This window comes from Haliotis asinina, chromosome 11 (genome assembly GCF_037392515.1).
Source record: "Haliotis asinina isolate JCU_RB_2024 chromosome 11, JCU_Hal_asi_v2, whole genome shotgun sequence".
NCBI lineage: Eukaryota > Metazoa > Mollusca > Gastropoda > Lepetellida > Haliotidae > Haliotis > Haliotis asinina.
This window is the reverse complement of record NC_090290.1, coordinates 13,651,050-13,673,437: the sequence shown is the minus strand read 5'-3', so window position 1 is coordinate 13,673,437 and position 22,388 is coordinate 13,651,050. Positions and strand designations below refer to the sequence as shown.

At 38.5% G+C, this 22,388-nt stretch overlaps 1 protein-coding gene across 6 annotated transcripts in view; it reads right to left on the bottom strand.

Moving 5' to 3' along the window:
• The window catches only part of LOC137255183 (band 4.1-like protein 5), a 67,855-nt gene extending 45,467 nt beyond the window's left edge, over positions 1–22,388 (bottom strand). For all 6 annotated transcript variants that reach the window (XM_067792582.1, XM_067792585.1, XM_067792586.1 and 3 more), the window contains exon 1: positions 22,083–22,388. In XM_067792582.1, coding sequence (XP_067648683.1) covers positions 22,083–22,232 — 150 coding nt within the window. In that variant the 5' untranslated portion in view covers positions 22,233–22,388. The remainder of the gene's footprint in view (positions 1–22,082) is intronic.

The window sequence follows — 22,388 nt, the reverse complement described above, 5'->3', positions numbered from 1 at the left end:
TGTGCAGGTTATTTGAACACACCTTGAGGTGCATGTACTTGACAGTGTATGTGATACACAAGGGTTGTGTCTGCTGTTGATAAACTTATCCCTGTCATGCCTGGGTGAACATCCATAAATTCAAAGTTCGGTATCAACTTTTCATAATCACATCTTCATAGTACTGCACGAAACTGCTAATGATCAGTGCTGATGGAGATTCCTTTCTTGCATAACAAAAACTCTGAATGGAAGACATATTCCTTGCTATGTGTTTGGGTTTTCAAGATGGGATTACTCGATACATAACTGAAAGAGGGTGAGCAAGCCAGTTTACTTTCACACCACACTCAGCCATATTCCAGCTATACAGATACAGTCTATAAAAAATCTGGTCTGGACCAGTGGGCAATGGCATAAGCATTGATCTAACTAATGACGTGTCAACAAGTCAGCGAGCCAGACCATCCAATCACGTGAAACGCCTCTTATGACAAGCATAGTTACCTTTTGTGGCAAGCACGGGTTGCTGAAAACCTTTTCTATCCTGCATCATCATCGGCCCCACAGTGAAAGATTACCCGGGGAATGACAACTCCAGAAATAAGGCATGGTCATTTGGGATGAGGCATGTGGTATATTGCTTGTTGTTGCAACAGACATGTCTCTTGAAGAACAGAAATCCTTATTACATTGCCCTCAAAGTTCGATGCTATAACCTGCTTGAACCTGCAACTAGTACTAGTACTATGTCCCCATTTACCAGATTTGTTTTTCAATTTGAAACTGAAGCACTGAAATATAGACTGGTATAGAATTCCAAACTGCACCACTTTTAGTGTCAGTGAGGACTACAATCACCGGACCTGAACAATTAAATGGCCTAGGAAAGTGTGGATTTAGTAGGCTAATAATAGAGTCAGTGTCCATCAATGAGGACTAATTTTAACAAACATTGACAAAACCACCAACAACCATCATTGTTCTCAGATGGGACATCAAAGGGAGATAACCCATCTACCCTAACAGATACTTGCAAGATAACATAGGAATTAAAGCTTGTATTGCCTGCCCTAAAAAGAAACACAAACTGTGTTAATGAAATCCAGAGTTTGAGAGAAACAGGAGCCAGAGCTAATCTGTTGACAATGGCGAAAGATACATCCCCAGGCAGCTGTATTCATGGGCAATCTGTGGGACATCTTTAACAAAAGAGGAGGAAATCTGTACCTGACATCACATTCACACTAAGAGGAGGTGATAGAGGTAGAATATCTCATCTTGCGACATGGTGTTTGTAAAGGTTTATGAAAGGTAGAGTGGGGACAGATTAGTGATTTGTACAGCTATAGTGGAAAAACAAAAAATTAATTTTGTATGAATTATTTTTCAATGCTACAGTCATGTTCAAGTCATAGATGGCATGTCAGGTGCATGTTCTCTGTAGTGAGTTCTAATGCTGACTCTGCAGATTCAGTATGGCTCACGTGACTGTCAGTGACTGGAAGCAGCCAATAAGAAGACCCGTAACAGTCTAATACCATCCTGCCTGGAAGTTAACTACTAATTTTATGATCGATTGTTTTGAGAATCCAATGATTGATCACGAAAATGTAACCCAAACTAATTTGTATTTGTTCATGTGAAAATGGACCACTGTCAAAGCTCTCTTTCCCAATCCCTGATGGTATTAAATCTTACAAATACACTGCATATCTGAAGAAATTCGAATTTAAAAATTCAGGTGCGTGTGTTGTTATGGTAACATAGTGGAAACTGGTATGAATTGATTATGTCCCAGTGGAATGCACATAACCTGTTCTTACGTCCTGCTGAGGTTGATGTTTACCTGTACATCCTGTATTTATTCAGTTTAAAATGTCCAACATTAAGTTTGAACATAAATATTGTTCACTGATCATACACCACTGTTAGCTACTGATTTAAGAAATACAGTTCAATCTATCACCATGTATTGTGTAATAAAGCATACTTTTACCCTGAACTATAATAGTTCAAGCAAAGTTAGTAGTTCTGTGAAGTTGAATCATTCAGATCAAGGTATTAATGGAACATGAAGAACTTCATCACTTCTTCATGTTCGGACCAAATGTGTCCGATATCATGTTTATCTGGTGCACAATGCGGATGGCCAGGCAGAATGCAGAACTACTACACTTGTACAAGGAAAATGTCAGGTTCTTCTCCTCACTTAAATTGTTCCTCCCCCTTGTCATGTCCTGGCAGGTGCCCTGAGCTAACAGATAACATTCTCTTGTATCAATGCTGCCCTCAAGGACTGTGGGAACACAATATAAGCACCTGGGCTTTACACTGTGAGGTGGGATGATAATGATAAACATAATTATACTTCCATGCTGACTTCAACATACTGAAGCTCTGCAACTATTGGGTCCACAACTAGCTTTAATGGTACTTAAAGTGCATGCTATTAACTGGAAACTGCAATTACGCCAAACAAAAAATATGTTGTGGTTCTGATTACACCTTTTTAAAATTTAGGTTAGATAGGTAGGGTTATTTTTACCATTATGCTTACTGTTTCAACAACCCCAAAAGCAAAAAAACAAAACAAAGTAAAAAAAAAAAAAAAAAAAAAAAAAAGACAAGGTAGGCATCAGAAGTCAAAGGTAAGTGAGGTTATCTGAACCACAACATTCTTTCAAAGGGATTACCATAAAAGAGGGTAAAATGTCTCTACAAACTTCATTTCTATTGTAAAACTGAAAATGTATACAGAAACGTATTCACATGCATTTCTCTTTGGAACTGGTTGATCAAACTGCAGAGTTGCTGAAATGTTTTCCATTTCACATTCTTATCTTCCCTGTATCATAACCAGATAATCGCTGGGACCTCAACAGTTATCACAGTGGCAACGCTTAACGACATTCACAACCATACAATTACCGATAATCAATACACCTGGAAATCGATCAGTGGAAGAGTATTTTCAAATGAGTTCATATCCACCAAATTTTACTGAGTGATGTTCCTACCTAACAAAAAACAAACCCTGAATTAGTTATTGTAATACATCTACATGCCCAGAGGTTTCATACAGGCAATTGCTGCGACTGTCCTTGGTTAAAAAGCACCAGTAAAAGTCCTAAAGTAACAACTATTTATTCATCAACCTTGAGGTCAAAGATTTTAGAAAAAACATTGATATCTCACACATATGGGTTATTAAATACATAAATTGATCTTTTAATTGACACTAATAAAAACATGAAGTACTCACATAAAGACAAATTAGACATTCAAATAGATGTTCAATACAATGTTTTCAAACTCATGAATTGTAAGTGTCAGAGTGTCTTCTATTTTCATGACATACTTACATTTTGTGATTCTAAAACAGATCTTAGTTGGATACCAATCAGTAGACATAATACTCATCAACATTCTTTGTAGGAACAAAGCTGAAAATCTCTGTAATGTATACATCATCCGTTCATTTTACTTTTGTTGTATGAATACACAATACATGAAAGTCAACAAATGTGACAAAAACTATGAAGAAATACCAAAAATAATTTTTATCATGTCAAAAATTTTCTTCCAGGAGGATTATTTTCCTAGGCCAACTTAGGGTACTTTTTTTTCTCCGAGGACACCCCCGTCCCTCCCTACCCCCCTCCCCCACCCGCGCACACCACTGCTGCCACCTTGGGTTCATCACATCACTACATTCAGATTGACATTATCTGGGTGGATAGATGATTACAGACAGTGTGATCATGTGGTCACCACACTTCGTAAATAAATACAAGATATCTTCCCTAACGCAGGCTTTCAACATGTTCAAGGGGCATTGTTCAGAGACTCAGGTGTGTGTTTAGGTCATTTCGTGGTTTACTTAGGAAGTTTCCCAAATCTGACTCAGCGAATGGTTTCCATTTATACAACCACAAACCAAATCAAACGATTACAGGTATTCTGAAAGAAATCACAGTCCATGTCCAAATTGTCCTGACCTCATCCTGTGTGTGTATTTTTAAGTGAATAGGATGTACTGTACAGAACTGGGTCACCTCAAGCGCACCTTTGATCATGACCAGGTAACCAGTCAACACCTGTGGGTATTTACCTTTCACTGTTAAATTGACATTACTCTTGAATGAGGATACCCTTCTGTAGTGACACACTGCAGCTCTTAGTAGTCTTACCTTTGCCAACCATCATGTTCATACTATATGTGAGTACTCACAGCCACACAGTAAGATGAGCTGAAAACGTTACTATTAGTCACAGGTGTACCAGTCATAATAGCCTATTTCATCCTTAGCCACATCAAAGATCATAATCAACAATGTGCAGAAATCAAGAAACATTCAAAGAATAATATGCTAGAATGACTTATTCCCATTCTTTAATCTTGCATATGATGAAGGTAGTTTCAGATTACGTCTGCAAACAGCAAACTTTCAATGTATCAGATGTACAGTTGCCCCCTGGTCCCAGCCGACTCCCCCATTCCCTTGACATGTCAGCTAACATGATACATAACCCACCTTGCTGGAACAGCCTCGTTAGCAAGGTTGACTCATCTTCTGCCTGAAGAGGAGACACCTGATACATGGGCGGCCTATTGTTTCATGTCTCGGCAATCTTGACATTGGGCAGGACCCTCTCGCAACTTACTTATCTGTTAGGTTAAACAAGGGAGGTTCTGAAGGAAGACTCTCACTGTCTTCCTGCCCCTCCATCGCAACAGAACAATACTAAACCTCCCTGGAAACTGACCAACTGGTCACATTGTACAACTGGACACCCTTCTCAATTGGACACTGTCCACTTAAACACCCACTGACATTCCACTTGTCTAGATCAGGGAATCTGTTCGGATCTGGGTTAACACCCAACCCAAATGGACACCCTATCCAACTAAACACCTGAGATTCCACTTGTCCAGGTTAGGGATCTCTGTCATGGTCTGCGTTAACACCCAACCCAACTGGACACCTTATCCCGCTTGACACTTGATGTTCCACTTGCCCAAGTTGGGGATCTCTGTTAGGATCTGGGTTAACACCCAACGCAACTGGACACCCAATCCAACTAAACATCCACTGACATTTCACTTGTCCAGGTCAGGGATCTAAGTGAGATATTCATCAAGGTCAACTCAAGTCAGCTTCAGCTAATGGCTGCATGTCACCTAAACACTGCCTCACCCGATGTCTAACACACAGACAGTCAGTCAGTCTTCAAAAGGTATTTACTGGAAGAAACAAGTACCATACTTAGGAGGGTCCCCTCACCATCCCCAGTCATCACATAATGTCAGCTATACAGAAGGAGACTGACACATGGCGCACAGGAGACAGATGGATGTGGCCAAGGGCTGTTTGCCTCCTGATGTTAGTTTACTGGTGTTGCAGAGAGGCTGCCTTTCACTGTTGTTTATTGTGTCAGGGGAGTTGGTCAAGATAAATACATATAGAGTCAATGACCCATTTAAGGCCTATGTTATGTCTCTTTTCCTGTGCAAGTAGGTCACATTTCTGTGCCATTAGCTGTTGAAGAAGACTGGGTGGTGAAGGGAAGGAAGCAAGTATAGGATGAGAAGACACAGGAGGCATAGAGACCTCTGTTGAATGTTTCCGCAGGCATGTTTTACAGATGGACATCATGACCAGTTAGCATTCCAGTTTCAAATATTGGTCATTTGTATATTTTACCGATCAAGTTACTGCAAGTGTCTCTCCATGATGCAACCAAGCAAATTTATTTAGCCTAGTACATGGTTTTACAAGCTAACTTCCTTGTAAAAGATCACAGGAACAGTCCTGAGCTTCATCAAAGATTTGAAAGAAAGTCTCCCCGATCTGCCATTTTAGCAATAATAATGTTAGAACCAGTGTGTCTGGAAGTTTCCTAGATATTAACAAACAATAACTTGCAATGTCACCAATGGTGAAGGCATTGATCTGACAAGAAATGGCTGCCAACACTAAGTGTAATGAAAGTCACGTTCATGAATCACCATGTAGGTATTGATCACTGTAGAAGGTCGCTGTAACCTGTCACATGACACCAGACTATTCCAGCCTGCAGCCAACAACAGGACATAAACTTTCATGGTGGAGCGGTAGCCGAGTGCTCATGAAAGATATTCTTAAAGACCAGGGTACTCTTTGCTTTCTGTTCCATTCTGTACATAGCAGTATTCCAGATGTACAAGCCTTCACAGACAATCTGGTGATCAATGTCATGATCAGATTCAATGGTGAACACTGTCAGGGTATATTGTCCAAGCCTGACCACCCAATTAAATGAATGATATCTTCAGCATTGGCAGCTGGGGACCAAGAAACCCCCAAGAGTAGTAGTACAGTGAAGCAGGCATTTCGGGACATGAAATCTGTGTCCTTTACCTATAAAAATTGACAACAGACGCACCAAAATTTACTATGGATGCAGCAGAAATCCAGAAACTATTAGCAAAATTTCCAATGAAGTAAAAATAGGTCATCACCAAGTTTCATCCAGCTGAGTTACGGTATTATTTGCAATTTAATTACGTTAACAATTAATGTGATGATTACCATACACAATTGACAAAAAGTATTAATAATAATATTTAAGTGCCTGCATCCCCATTTGGTATTCCAGGACCCCCAAAATTAAGAGTACGAGTCCCAGGGACCCTCAAAAAGAGGGCTCAGGAGTATTCCATGCATCCACATGGTTAAAGCTCTCATTTTACACATTGCTAGTGTGATTTTCTGATGGTTCCACCATGGTTTTGTTTGTAACCGTCAAAAAAACCTTATTTTGAAAATTCAAAACTGATCAACTGTTATGAAGTGATTTCTGATAATCCATAAACACACCCCTGAGAGGATTGTGACAAATGGGATTGGGCAATCAACATGTTGGTTTGTTCCAACATGTCATTGTCTCACCATATCCAAGTACAAGATTCTGATCACTGGATTGCCTAGTCCAGATCCCAGCCGTATCAACATTAGTGGTGGGGAATCAGAGACACTATCTATTATTGGGGAACTTGTGCTGAATGATTATCAATTACAATAAAAAAAATCTATAGATATTTGAAATGTAAGGACCTATTTTATTGTTTTACAGTTTGTATGACTAGTACTGGCATGCAGAGAAATGCACTTATTCAACAAAAACACTGGAATTTTAATAACATATTAACAATAAAAGTGGTTACAATTTTACAATGCTCATAGCTTTACACTGTTGACCAAGCTTGTTTGTGAATCTTCTTCAACTTTAATGGTTAGTTTACTTCCTTCAAGTGTGTTATAATGAAATGAGAAAATTCTGATTACATGTTTTTCACAATCGATGTCATTTTCGATTACTTACCACCACCAGTCAACAATTAAACAAATGATCTATCTCAACAACTTCCACTTAGGGGCATTTTTCAATTAATACATCAAAGACAATTTCTGACCCCAAATGCTAGCTAAGAATGGTGATGATCTCTGTATGACGATCCCTCAACTCAATTCCCTGAGATACAAATAACTCTCAGGGTCATATGTTACCACACGCTTCCTGTAGTGAACTTAATCAATACTATAAGACATGAAAAATGTATTCAATCATAAATGATTAAACGAAAACAGAAAATTAACATAAGAATCACAGCTAAATCAACATTCACATTCACCCAAGATAAGAAATAACAGGGATTGTTAGAAGTTAGAATACTGAATGTATATCATCTGGAAGACATCACAATGATGTTAACACCATGGAACATTTATGCCATTCGATGAGAGGCAGTGCCAGATATTTAGTCTACAAGCCAGAACAAGTCTTCCTATATAATCCTAGAAATATTTTCAGGAGATGTTAAATAGAATATGCTGATCTCTCCACACCAAAGGAGTGAGTTCAGTTTTACACTGACTTTAGCCACACTCCAGTAACATCATAGCGGGGACACCAGAAATAGGGAATCGAACCAGGATCTTTGGTGTGACGAGCTAATGCTACACCCACTGAGCTACCCTACCAGCCCCAGACTAGAGGAAAACGTTAGAAGACTGTATCTAGCAATACATATTAACATCTTTTGCTGACTTATTAGCAGAATACTACTTCAGGAATTATTTTGCTTGGAACCTGTTACATGAATAGCATGTTTCTCAGAAGATGACTGCCTCTTGTGATTGTAAAAATCACTTATAGAAAATATAAACCGATCAATTCAATACTGAGTCATTCAGAGTGATTTAGTCCAAATAGCAAGTTCATGGGAGCATTTATGAAAACTCATTTCCAATCTGTTACCTATCAAAACTACTTTGGCACAAGGTAATACGCAAACAATCAATATATGCCATATATTTACAACATGAGTGTTGCATATATTTGTTGTACAATGGCAATTCATTGTTTGTATATCAAGCAAATAAATAAATTCATGAATGATAATATCTGAAAAAACAAGAATGATTTTACAAGAACATATGACAATGTGGGTATCATTGTTTTTCTATTCTAAATCAGCATACTGGGAAGAAACTTGTTGCTACCTGACAACTACAGCACACACCGTACTAAAACCATAGTTCAATGGCACACCATCTTTCAGTGAAATTCATTATTTTGATGTTCATTTCAAAGGTGCTTCAGTGCATAAAAAAATGACATTTCACTGAGGAGCATTGCCTCCTAACCTTTGGATATATTTGTATCCCCCCACAAACCACCCTCAAATCGTGGATCTACCCATGTAACATGATAACGTATCCCAAACAACAAGCTCAAAGAAATTGTAATATCATTGTTTTGTCTCATGCAGACAGATTGCTTAAAATGTCTACCGGTGTTCATGAACGTCTGATGCCTGACCCTGAGACAAACTCGGCAGAATCTCCTACAGCCAGGAGGAAGTTTACATCCCACTGGACCCCAAGTATATTTATCAATGACTCTGACTGATGTTGTCGTATGTGCCATGTCACACTTGTTTGCTGTAAACTTTTACATTTGTTAATAATTTAAATCCCAATCATAAGAAATGTTAAATCTGAAAGTGTGTTTTTATCTTTTATTCTATGCGTACAGTGAATTCAGTGGGTCAGACAGACATCAGAAACTTGCAGGACCAATGTTCTGTTACTTCAAAACACAATTCATGAACACTGGTCTATGTCAACTGGAGACTAGAGGCAATATTGTTGACTTTATCATTCTGCTGAATATCATGTCTATGTCTGCACAACTTTACTGCCTTGTTGAAAAATCTGTGTTGGCAAAGTCTTCAGACATTAGTTCCAGCAAAATATTCACACTGGCATGTTCTGAAGTGCTGATATGCAGCACCATGTCCCACCCTCCAGGTATCACTGGAGTGTAAAACTTGACTGTACACCAGGCTGTGAAACCATTCCCAGTCAAGTGACTCCAGCACAGCCCTTTGACCTCCCCAACAAGTTCAAAGTAATTATAGTCAGAGTGGAAGAAGTAATGACAGTTATTTGATGTAAGGGTTGAGGTGATTCACACTTGATCACTGCAACCTTTACACCTATAATGGCTGGCATGTAATAATTTTCAACTGGTTTCATTTGTTTCAATTTTGCTCAAATTGTAACTAGTAAAACCTCACAGAAAAGGTAAATGGGGTACAGTATTATTATGCTCTAGCGGGACCAGCTTCTGACCTTATAAAGACTAAAGCTATCTGGTCACCAGGTAGACCAATGCTTAGTCTCTGAATATATATAGTTTTGCTAGTAACAAACTAACCCATATAAATTAAAAAGGAGCACCAGGGATGCCAAAGATTCTGAACCTGAGGGAATCTAGACTTAATTCATCTGAGGCTTTAGCACTGCAGACAGGGCTTGGCAGATGGGAAGATAATGTGGTTCAGAGACTGTGGGACTGAAGAGGAATCCTAAAGCTTCAAAGACAGCGGAATGTTAACATCACTTGACATGCAGGTAGTGTGTGAACCAGTGCGTTGCACATGTATGTGACTGGGAGACTTGTTAGGACCTTCCAGTGACCTATTTCAGCAATCATCTGTGTGACATTGTGAAGGTGTCACCAATAGACAACAGAAGGAAGGTTTACCACTGTTACCATGACACAACTTGTCTTAATATACGGACTGGCAAAAGAATTGTATTGCAAAATCTTAAATGTATTGGGAGCTAAGGTATTTAATGGTGAGGGGCACTGACTGTACATGCAGATCCGATTTTGTATATAGTAAATCCCTAAATGTAATGTTTTGGTTCTGACTACAGCAATCTCAAAATTTAAGTTGGGTATTTGGAGATTCTTTTTATATTATATGCACAATTTGAAATTTGTAAACTGCCATTTTGGAAACATCAATTGTTATTGAGTGTGAAATATGCTTTTACCCAATACATCTGTTCTTAGAAAGATATACTGCCATATCAAGGCTCGATTTAGTGCTTTGTAGCTTGCATTGGTGCAACCCAATATTACAAAGTTCAACCACCTGATTAGTGTAACTTGTGGCTGGTGCAAGTCAATTTTGAAACTTCAGCTGAAAACCAGAATGATGAAGAGCTGATTGAAAAAAGTGACTCGATGATTGTATGAGCCATGACTGAAGGATGTACTGTTCCTGAAATTTTAACTAGTCTTATCAGTTCAAGATTTGTTTTGTCATAATGTTTCAAACTATCTTTACCAAAACTCAAGCCATGACTGAAGGATGTACTGTTCCTGAAATTTTAACTAGTCTTATCAGTTCAAGATTTGTTTTGTCATAATGTTTCAAACTATCTTTACCAAAACTCAAGCCATGACTGAAGGATGTACTGTTACTGAAATGTTAACTAGTCTTATCAGTTCAAGATTTGTTTTGTCATAATGTTTCAAACTATCTTTACCAAAACTGAAGCCATGACTGAAGGATGTACTGTTCCTGAAATTTTAACTAATCTTATCAGTTCAAGATTTGTTTTGTCATAATGTTTGAACTATCATCACAAAAACTCAAGCGTCATACTATATACAAGACTTTAGATTTCGCAGCAAGCTGTATTTGTCTGAGTCAGTGAGTGAGTTTAGTTTTAAGCTGCACTGTGTTCACAGGAAGTGAGATGAGGCTTAACATCGTACTTGAGAATATTTCACTCTTATGATGAAATGCATGTGTGTGTGCGTATGTGTGACTGCTTGTACTAGCCCACACAGTGACATAAACTAGATGTATAGTGCTAGCTCACTGAAATACCACGTCCACATTAAAGAATGAATGAGTGAGTGAGTGAGTGAGTTTAGTTTTACGTCGCACTTAGCAATATTCTAGCTATGACGGCAGTCTGTAAGTAATCCAGTCTGGACCAGACAATCCAGTGATCAACAGCATGAGCACTGGGCTGCACAACTGGGAACCGATGACATGTCAACCAAGTCATCGAGTCTGACCACCCGATCCCATTAGTCACCTCTTACGACAAGCATAGTCACCTTTTATGGCAAGCCTGGATTGCTGAAGAACTATTCTACCCCGGATCATCATAGATTGTGTTTGATGCATCAGGGTGTCTACCTAAGGTTTAACCGGATGCAACTTTGTTTCATTTCTTCAAATTGAAGCCATAATGTGCACCATTTAAAGTGCATGGCGGTAATACTGTGCGGCCCTAGTTACTGCTAGACAGTCGTCAAAGAGTCTTACAGCTGCAGAGTATTGGCTGACTTATTGACTCCCTATGCTCAAGCTGTTTCTGAATTAGAAGTTGTACAAGACAATTTTATAGAAGAGTTGTTCAATAATTGTGCTCTGTGTAAAAGGTATCATTCCAAATAGTTTTTAAAATGGTTGTATTACAGTGAAATGACAAAACAATCAACAATTCAATTCTGACATTTTATGATTTGAGAAATGAATAAAAATCAATATTTGAGGAAACATGAAGTGTGTTAAACATCAGAAAAGAATAAGAAACATGTGTTAGACAATACAGTTGTGGCAGATTATAAATATCTGGTGTAAACAATAAAGCCAAGACTCTCCACCTATAGACTTGCTTGAGTACTGAAGACTTGAACCTGAGAGTTGTGGTTGTAAGTTTCAGGTCTGTATGAACAGGATCAAAGTCCAACCTAAAAGCCAGCTTAGCCACTTTCAGAATAAAACTCAACTCTGTCATTCATACATGATTTTAATTATGTCAACATGATTTAACCATGAAACAGACACCAGAACAGCTCTCATAATTAACATGGTTTCAGAAATGTCAGAGCAATTACATGATCTCATAAATGAAGGTTGACAGTTGAGCTAAAAAGACATTCTGACCTTGTGACATTTTGACTGGCACTGCCACCTAATGTCTGGCATTTTGTCTGAGTGAGTGACAATGGGTGTCACTAATTGAATATCTTGTGAAGTACAACAGATATATGGTGAAAGGGCTCAATAGTGAAAAACCTGTGTACTGACCTTTCTATTACCGACACATGAGAAGATCTGAGCTGGCAAGTTGTCAGTTTCTGAACCCAACAAATGACCTATAGCTAGTGGTGTTCCGATTAATCAATTTCATTGACGACTAATTGGTAGAAAATAATCGAAGAATCGATCAAGACTGGTTAATATGTATCTACATATCTGTATAATGTAAGCCAGTAAGTATTTACAGCTTTCAGTCATTTAAAACTTATATCAAGGCATGTGTATCCATGTGCATCACTTAAGTCAGTATCTCATAATACAAGTAAGCATATAAGCACATAACAAGGAGCTCCCTGATTGGCTCACGTGACTGCATGGACCAGAAACAGCCAATGGCAAGCGTTGTAATAGCCTCCTATCATATCGTCTGGAAGTTAAACAATATCTTTATGAATGATCATTAATCGAATCTATCGTTTTGATAATCCAATAATCGATCATGAAAATTCAACCAATTCCCAAAACTACGTACAGCATTACACCTGCCAAAGTGTTTCCTGAACACAGCAAGTTCTGAAGAACAATATTCAGTAAACTTCACCATAATGCTGAGTGAGTGAGTGAGTTTTGTGTTGCAATTCAAACAAACTGCAACAATGCTAACAACAGATCACGCTGACAGACCGTGTTATTGCAATGGGTGATTCACTAGGTCAATTCTGAGGACAAACCATCAGCTTAAGTCCTGCAACTTGCAATAACACTAAAGACTCCTGCTGGGCAGACTACAGGATCGAGTTAATCCCAACACCTCTTACACCTGAAGTCATTGTAGCGAAACCACCTTTTGTTATTGCCACATAAGTCTCCATTCTTAACTCATGGGCCTTTATCACACTGGCTTAAGGCCACAATACCCGTCTGTGATGTCATCAAAGAACAGTTTGGTACAGGTGAAAGGGGTGGATTCTGGTGCAGAGAAGGGGGTTCTTGTGCAGGTATAGGGGATGGGGTCTGGTGTTGGGAAGGGGGTCTGACAAGAAGACCCAGGGTGTGTGCTGGACCCCTGTGTGAAGGAGTGTTCACAGGAAGTGAGATGAGGCTTATCATCGTACTTGAGAATATTTCACTCATATGATGAAATGCATCTGTGTGTGTATGTGTGACTGCTTGTACTAGCCCACACAGTGACATAAACTGGATGTATAGTGATAGCTCACTGAAATACCATGTCCACATTAAAAAATGAATACCCAACTAAGACACATTATACTCACTCAAGTTGACCACTGCTTGTTGTACCTATTAATGTAGAGCACCAGGCTGGAACCAACAAGCAGGGACTCGGATAGGGAACGTTGACAATGGGCCATTTTCAGGATAATAAGCCATTTTTGGATTTTAGAATGAGCCACTGCCCTTGTATCAATGGGAAACCTTTAATGGGTCATATTTTAATCTAAAAATCGCCTATGGCCCCTGCTTTTTCCAAAGTCTGCAACAAGTACCATATTTTAACGTCTTTTGGTATGACATGGCCCAGGATCCAACCCCCAACCTTCCAGAAGACCAGCAGAGACAGTACATCAGTGTTACAATGTTGAACAGAACAACAGGGTTGTCAGTGTCAATTTGTTCTGTCAGTTTTATATCATTCAGCTCCAACATTTCAAAAATAAGATATGACACAATTTTTATTACCTACGAGGACGATTTTGGGTTCATATTTTTTATATGATGCCCAGGGGCAAAATATCACTTTGTCATGGTGACGTGACATCACAAACAATGGCTTGACATCACGGTTCTTCTGTGATGTTGTGTTCTACATGCAACAATGGCAGGTAGCCATCCCATGTTTGAAAGTAGATTTGGGTTTATTTTCCTCAATTTAACGACTTCGCTAATAAACAGAATATAACCTTCGTGCCCATAACATACTATGTTATGTTATACTCGCTTTCACTCGGGTAATACTAACATTTAGGCACTTGGTTGTAAACATAGTATGATATGAGAATTCATATAACATCCTCCATTTATTGCAGGGCATAACAATATTCCATAAACTACAAATATAAACAGTGTAGTTACAAAGATATAGAAATACAGATACAACCAAACACTTCCAGTCAAAGAGCACTAATCTGTCACACAAACCCTGATTCAAATATATCTAATACGGGAGCTAGACAGTTTTGGGATCAATAAGGTTTCATCTGTCTACTCCAATAGTATTTGACTGTAGGTCTGTGCGATCACTTCTTGACACAGTAGTTGTGCAAGGTTTCCCGGATTTTCCAGTTCATCTCTCAACACTCTGATGAGGGGAGTCAACACTTTAGAATGGCCATCTGTTGCATGCCACCAACCACTGCATCAAACTGACACTAACAGTGTTGCTGATTCACAGGAGTTGGATGGGTAAGTAACTTGGCCCAAAACAGGCCCGTTCTACTTGCTGAGGGCGCACTCTTGCACAGCGATGACTTATCATGACATCACTGCCACAGGCTAATTTGCGTATCATGTGACCGGACTTTTCTCTCGTTTGTAAACAAATGCGCATATTCGTAAATAAGCTGAGACTGGCATAACGTAAGAGATTCGGAGAGGTTTTCATATTATTTTACACTGTTAGGTAAATGTTCTTCTACAACTGCGTCAATAAGGTTTATGACAATACATATCTATATTTCAAACTGGTTGAATCCTTTGTTCTCCATAAGGCTTCGATGACAGCACGTGGACCGTACAACCCGCGTAAACAAAGGGTCGCTCCGCAAATCTAAATAGTGTTACAAGTTTTAGGATAATTTCTCTGTGAAACTGAACCATTTGAACAAAGATGTTTAATTAGATGTGCAGACTCACCAAAATAAAAGAGTTTTGAAATTTGTACATTATATTGTACATTTTGTACACTGTGTTAGATGTGACAAATCGTCACATCTTTCTGGCCTGCGGTAGAGATACTATGCTGGCTTGCCGCATGGAACTCTGGGTAGGCAAGTTCTACTTGCTGAGGGTTGGAATGTGTGGAAAGGAAAGGATGTGTGTTCAGATGAAACACTATGGGTTGCACTTGCAGAGCAATTTCTTCCTTAGTCTGAACAAAGTAATTTTCAGAAGAAATTATTCTACATTATTACATTGTGTAATCAAGTATAAGTAATGTCAATTTCTCCCCATGTTAAAATTTTAATGGGATATTTTGTATTTTAATGGGTGAAAATCACCAAATACCTGCCCAAAGTGATCTCTGGGGTTGAAGAGAGGACAATCACTTGACCTCAGACAAATAGGTAGTGTCTGAAAACACTTCATTTGGACAGATACAAACGACTCCATAAAAAAACATATATTGAAAAAGAGACCTGATGAAAATCTGTTGATGTTCTAGACTTGCTACATGTAGAGGGTGTGTGATTGCAGTTAAGGCAGTTCATCAGTGAGATCAACACAGGTCAGGGACTGGGAGACAGGATGAAGGGGAACTATTCCCTGACAGAAAGCACTGGGGGGTTACCCTCTCTGCTCCAGTAAACACCATCATGAAATGTCATCCAAAACTAACTGCTGGTAAGGAGAAGGGTAAACTGTCCCAGTTATTAGACAACAGACCTGGGATTTCTGGAGAAAGTGGCAGCAGTCTGGCCTTGTGTACAAGGAGCAGATGTTAATTCAAAAACAGCATCTATCTCACTGTAGTCATCTTGTGGCCATCTACACATCTTGTGATGACCAAAAACCACACTACACCTACTACACTTCAAAACTTCTGCTCCAGATATTAACGAGTTGGTGACCTGGGCCCTTATTCTCCAAACGTTCGTAACCCTAGGGATTTGTAACCTTGATTGTACCCAATGTCTTAAGAATGGACTTGCGAAGTCTGTAAGGCTACCAACGTTTCAAGAATAGCCTGGCTGATCTTAAACTATCAGGTAACAGGTTTCTTTATTTGAAATTGACAATCACACAAGATGAGCTTACACTGTTCTCTCACTCAAAGATCACCTACCTGCTGGACACGTTCACCACTGACATCAGTCACAACACAGTAAGGTATAGTATTGGGAATCGAGAACCAAATCAACTATCAATTATTGGAGGACTTGTGCTGAATGATAACTGATTATACACAAAATATATATACTTTCAATGTAATCACCACTTTTACGTGTCTTCCCCCCCTTTTTCTAATTATTTTTTTCATTACTAATAAATGCATGCATGCAAGAATGACATTGGAACTGTAATGATACAATAAAAGTGGTTAAAATTTCACAATGCATATAGCTTTAAGCTGTTGAGCGTATGTTTGTGAATATTCGTCAAATTTATTGGTTACTTTACCTCATTCAATTGTGTTATACTGAAACAACCAAACTCAGATTAATTATAAAAAATGTTTTTACAATCAATCATCATTTTTACTATCCTTCTTTCGATCGACTTTCGATTATTTTCGATCATCGAAACACCACTAGTAAGTTAGGTCCCATGCTTTCAGTAATAATACTGTGCAACAGTTAATGAGTTGATCTACATCTAACTTAGGAATTATTATCATCATCATCAAATCTACCATCATCAACCCATAAATGACTTCACAAAGTGTTCCCCATTAGGTCCACAGTCAATTTCTTCCTTCAGGCCAATGCTTCAAGCCATCACCATAAAAATCTCCTCGCTTTTGATTCCGCAACCATCACAGTCAAATTAGCTTATGTAACCTTCAAACACTTGTGTCCAGCACACAATGACTGTCACACCCCACTCCCCTCCCCAGGAAACATTAAGCAGTAAGCGTGACTAAGGACTGTGATGGTAAGCCGTCATATCTTGACTGGTTGGCTGGAGTGTTACTTACACATCATTCACCTGATGAACTGACAAGAAGCAGTCCAGAAACTGTGTATTGTAAGCAATAAAGATGCTGCAAATCACACCATACCTTGTTTTGACATTGCAGGTGAGACACTGCTTGAATACACAACTGAAATGCACACCTGCTGAAATACACAACTCCTGAAATACACAACTGAAGCTTATGTAACTGAAAAGTACAACTGAATTCTACCCAACTGAAATATATAACTGAAACTTACATAACTGAAAAGCACAATCGAAATCTGCACAAATGAAATACAGTTAAGTCTTGTTAATCCAACCTCCATTTATCCGACATTCAGCTTTATCAGACACTTTTGTTGGTAACAAACTAAAGTGTAATTTAGTCTCAATTATTTAGTCCAACATCTTTGTTTATCTGACAATTTGCTGTGCAATGGATGATTTTGGATCAAGGAGACTTGACTGTACACAAATGAAACATTCAACTATGATACCGAAGGGGAAAGTGCAACTGCAACAGACAAATGAATTTGCCACTATTGGTAGATAGGAGTCTGACATCCACAAGAGTCAAGGAATCATGTCATCAGGTTTCAACAACAGGTTGAGACCACCTTTAATTACTATTTTCAAGGGTCCTTATAAGAAAAGTCAGGTCAATGGAAGTAATGAAAAAGGCAGCATGCCGAGAGATTTAATTGTAAACATAAACACAGGGACTTTATCAAGACACTTTTTGTCTGGACGGAGAAAACCAACATATTTGACACACCCATTATCTCATATTATATGGAGTGAATTTAAATGTTTGCATCATAGTTGACGGAACTACTCGGCCGTAAGTTCAGGGAACCTATGCTTGTAATTTATTCACAGTTGTTTAAAACTACTTAGTTTATTGTTTGCTAGTTAACAGCTCAGTGCTGATTAAATACCCGACCTGCTTTGTCTTGTTTTTTTATCATTGTTAAACAATCACAGTTGATGTGATGATTAAAGTTCCATACCAAAGTTGACTCCCAAAACCATTTCCATGACTCCTTCTCATGACACCAGAGAGTCATGATGACTTCTAACTTGTCATGTCAACAGTCAAGGCTGAACACTCATGAATTTTAGTAAACTGGGTACCATTGTCTCTTGGGATGCAACATTCATGGTTTCTGCATCCATTCTATACACCTGTGTGCCACGTAAAACCTTGAGTTACAATCACAGGATGCCATGGGTACAGTTAACGATCACACTGTCATTCGCCAACAAGGAGTATCAAGACATAATTCAGGAATGGAAATATTTCTTGAATTGCTAATGTACCCCGGCACAGTGGCACTTGTAAAATCACTTGCCCTGATAATTTTACCACTATACTAGCCGATTTTCCTGTTGACTATTTAAATAGACAACATAATTAACAATGGAAAGTCCACTCGACGCCGGTACAGTGTGATATACAAATTAGCTTGCCCGACAGAAAAATACACTAAACTGGGACGTTGGGCAATGGGTTATTTTCACCCTCCGAGTATCTGTCATCAGTTATGAATACCTGTCAACCCTGATCAACAAGTTTTAAAATAGTTGTCAGTAAGGCAAACCACGACAACTGGAAATTGATAACAAACATGCCGTATACAGTGAAAGTAAGACATGGAAGGTCATGAATGTAAAGTCAATCTGTGCAATAACTGCTGAGGACCTGAAGGAGTTGAGTCATAATCATCTAACATTTTCAGCAGATGTAATAAAAGTTTATGGCAGCTATTAAACTAAACTCAGAAATCTGACATTGGCTGAAGTAATGGACCATAAACAGTCTATGTAACAGACAGGTGGGAAAACACCAAATAACATGCAGTATTTAATGAGTGTGTGAGATTGTTGTAACAATTTCTGATAGTCCATCGTCAATTACAGTAGCATATTTCAAAGCAGGAAATAACAGGGACTTGTGTAATCAAGCAGCATTTTCCTGCACAATTTGTGCCGTGAGACCACCAGAGAATGAGCCGGTTAACAATTGTAACTAGAAAAGTCTATAGGCAAGCAATGAGGCTTGACCGCTTGTCTTAACAAAGACCATTTGTATCAATTATTCACAACCACTCAGACATGAAACCAGTATTACTTTTCTTATGTGGAAAACTGGAATATCACTGCATGTAAGAGTTTCCATGATGGGACATTATGACTGAATCATTCATACTGAAACACTTCATCTGTGAGATTGTGAATATTCAGCTGAGATGATACGACTATATTACTAAAATTACCAATATTTAGAGGTCTCAGCAATGCCTTGATTCTCATCCAATATTAACATGGTGCATCCATGTTTGACTGATAGCTTATATCATAGATAATTCAGTATTAACATTGATCTGAACCAAACTGAGACATCGTGAGAACATTTTGCTCCTGAAACTGACTCAATAAAGTTCCAGCCACAAATACATGTTAGCCTTTCACCACTTTGAGAATACTGGTGATGTTGACCTAGAGATCTGTTTGTTTTGACTTATTAACTTTGTGCGGGATACACGGTTTGACATAATGCAGAATTATGAATATGTTGCAACCTGAGAAATGAAGAATAATCTTCTGTACACCAAGTTTTGTCATGACCAAAAATGTTTCTAGGTGAGAATAATTAGTATCCAAATCTACAGTGGAGTTCATATTACCAATTTACAGGACCATTAGATTTCCAGCAAGGATTCCTGATATTAATTATCTGGGTTCCACAGCCCTTGGAATTGTCTGTCCTGGTATCAGCGACTGAGACAAGATATACTGGCAAAGGAAATACTCACCTACAACCATATACCACAAGTCATAAATATCACAAGGTTATCAAACCACTGTCCAAACAGCTGATAAAAATAATGCCTCCACTGTGCCTCGGTCCTAGCTGCACAGCCTCCTGGCTCCATAGCCTCCTGTCTCACAACTAAAGGTTCTACTGAGCATACCATGGATGCCACCTCAACAGTCCTTGTGTGACCAGACCCTGTGTCACCTGCCATCACAATCCCAAGCATGGTTTCCTAACTTAACATGGATTGCTCAATTGGTTGTTTGTTCTTGTAAATTTTAATCCTTCTTATTTGGTTATAGTTAAAATGCTGTGAGCTCTCACAAACTATGCCACATATTATGTGGGGATAATTAAAAATGTGGTTCCGTTTAAATTTACACCTGACAGTGACAGGAGAATCTTTATGACTGTTATGATTATCACATATGCATCGAAAGTAGAGAAGTTTCATTTAATGGTACTTCAACAGCCAGTAGAATGTAAATTAACACAATTCCCAATCTACCTGTGTCTTGTCCTATGTGATTCCAGGCCACGTGACAAATAAGGTATGCATGTCACACCATAGGCCTTCAGTCACTGGCAGGCATGATACATACCTTCAATTCATGCTAGTCCACTAGTCCCAGACAAATACATCACTGGGAAGTCAAGTCAAAATCCATTGCTGACTATAATTCTGAACGAGTATTCATGAATCACTGCTTGTATTTCACTTTGAATTCACAATAATTCTGAACCAGTATCCACTGCTTGTATTTTGCTTTGAACTGATTCTGAATAAAAGTGACGTGAAATGGAAAATATTCAAGTATGTCTCACTCAAGCCTTCATGCTTGTGGCACAATATTTTCACCAGTCTGGACGAGACTTCAAAAACACAGAAATTTCTGAGGCTGCATTCACCAATGTGTTTCTTTCGTGCAAAATGCTAAAAGCAGCTTGAAAACTGGGTACATAAACAAAAACAAATTAAAGCAACATATATGACAATCCTTGTAACACGAAGACAACAGCCCTCTGATGTATTTGTGGCCTTCCGACATTTAGAACAATACATGAAGGAAGAGTGACCTGTGGATGGCCTGCAACAATCTGTGGTGGAATCTGTTGTGGATGACATAAAATCATCCAGAATACATTAAAATACTCCAGTAAACAAGTCCATGAGAGCCATCAACCATGAAATGTACTACCAGGATCAAGTAATGTAGGATAAAACATTTGACAGAAAATGTTCATGATTTTACAGACCCGGACACCCAATACAGAAGTGTTGTCAGTTACTCATAACAGAATGCTAAACAATGTGACAAAGTGCATTCAAAACAACAGGCTTGGCAAACTGATGTGTTGCAGTGCATGCAAGAAATTCTTTAATATTTCAGTCCCAGCTAACTTTAACAACATAATTTAAGCAAACACTTTTGTTTTGTATAGTGTTGTTTTTTTTCTACAGGAGCAGATGAAATTGGCTCACTGGCTGAGGTACAAATATTTACACTCCTCGCTCAAGTGAAACAGAAATAGATCTTCAATCTACCCTTGAAACTCAAAATTGAACAGGTTAAAATGACACACAGAAAACATGTTTTCCCCTTAAAAAGTTTGAAATATTTAGATTTTTAGAATAAATAGCGAATAATGTAACAATGTCCCTCTTGAAATAACAAGAGACAGTGTCAAGTTGACCCTCGTAAATTTATGAAGAATGACTCGTCTTATATTTAGCTCAAACCTATGACATAGGTGATGCTTTTTGTTTAATAATCATTCACTGATAACTGTATGTTCAAAAGGTAAAGTTTTTAACGTTTTTGATTACCAAACTAAAGTATTTCCATGAAGCTCACCTGTCGAGCTCACGGAATATTTCACACCTGTAAACTGTCTTTCAGGAAGTTGTCGACATCCGACGAAGATCGTCATTTCACCACTCGATAGTGATGCTCTCCGATAGCCAATTGACACGTGATGACTTTGTATACGAAGAATGCTAAGAACAAATAAGATACTTACATTTACATCGACAGTAAAATCCGTGCCATCCAGCAACATCACAGTGCAAGTCAACACATTCTTTTTCTTGGCGGGGTGACCAAGATCCGTTCTATTTTTGCCCCCTCTTCGGGTTCGTCGCTTGCTCAGAAAACGGAAAAAGGCCGACATATTGCTAAGTCAGTCTCAAACACACACTGGCAACTCCTTAATTAGGTTTCATCACTTCATGGCTACAAATTACAAAATTGCTTTCCCTAAAACCCGCATGATTCACAGGACCCTTTCCAAATCAACCTCACTGTCATCTCCGATATTTTCCACATT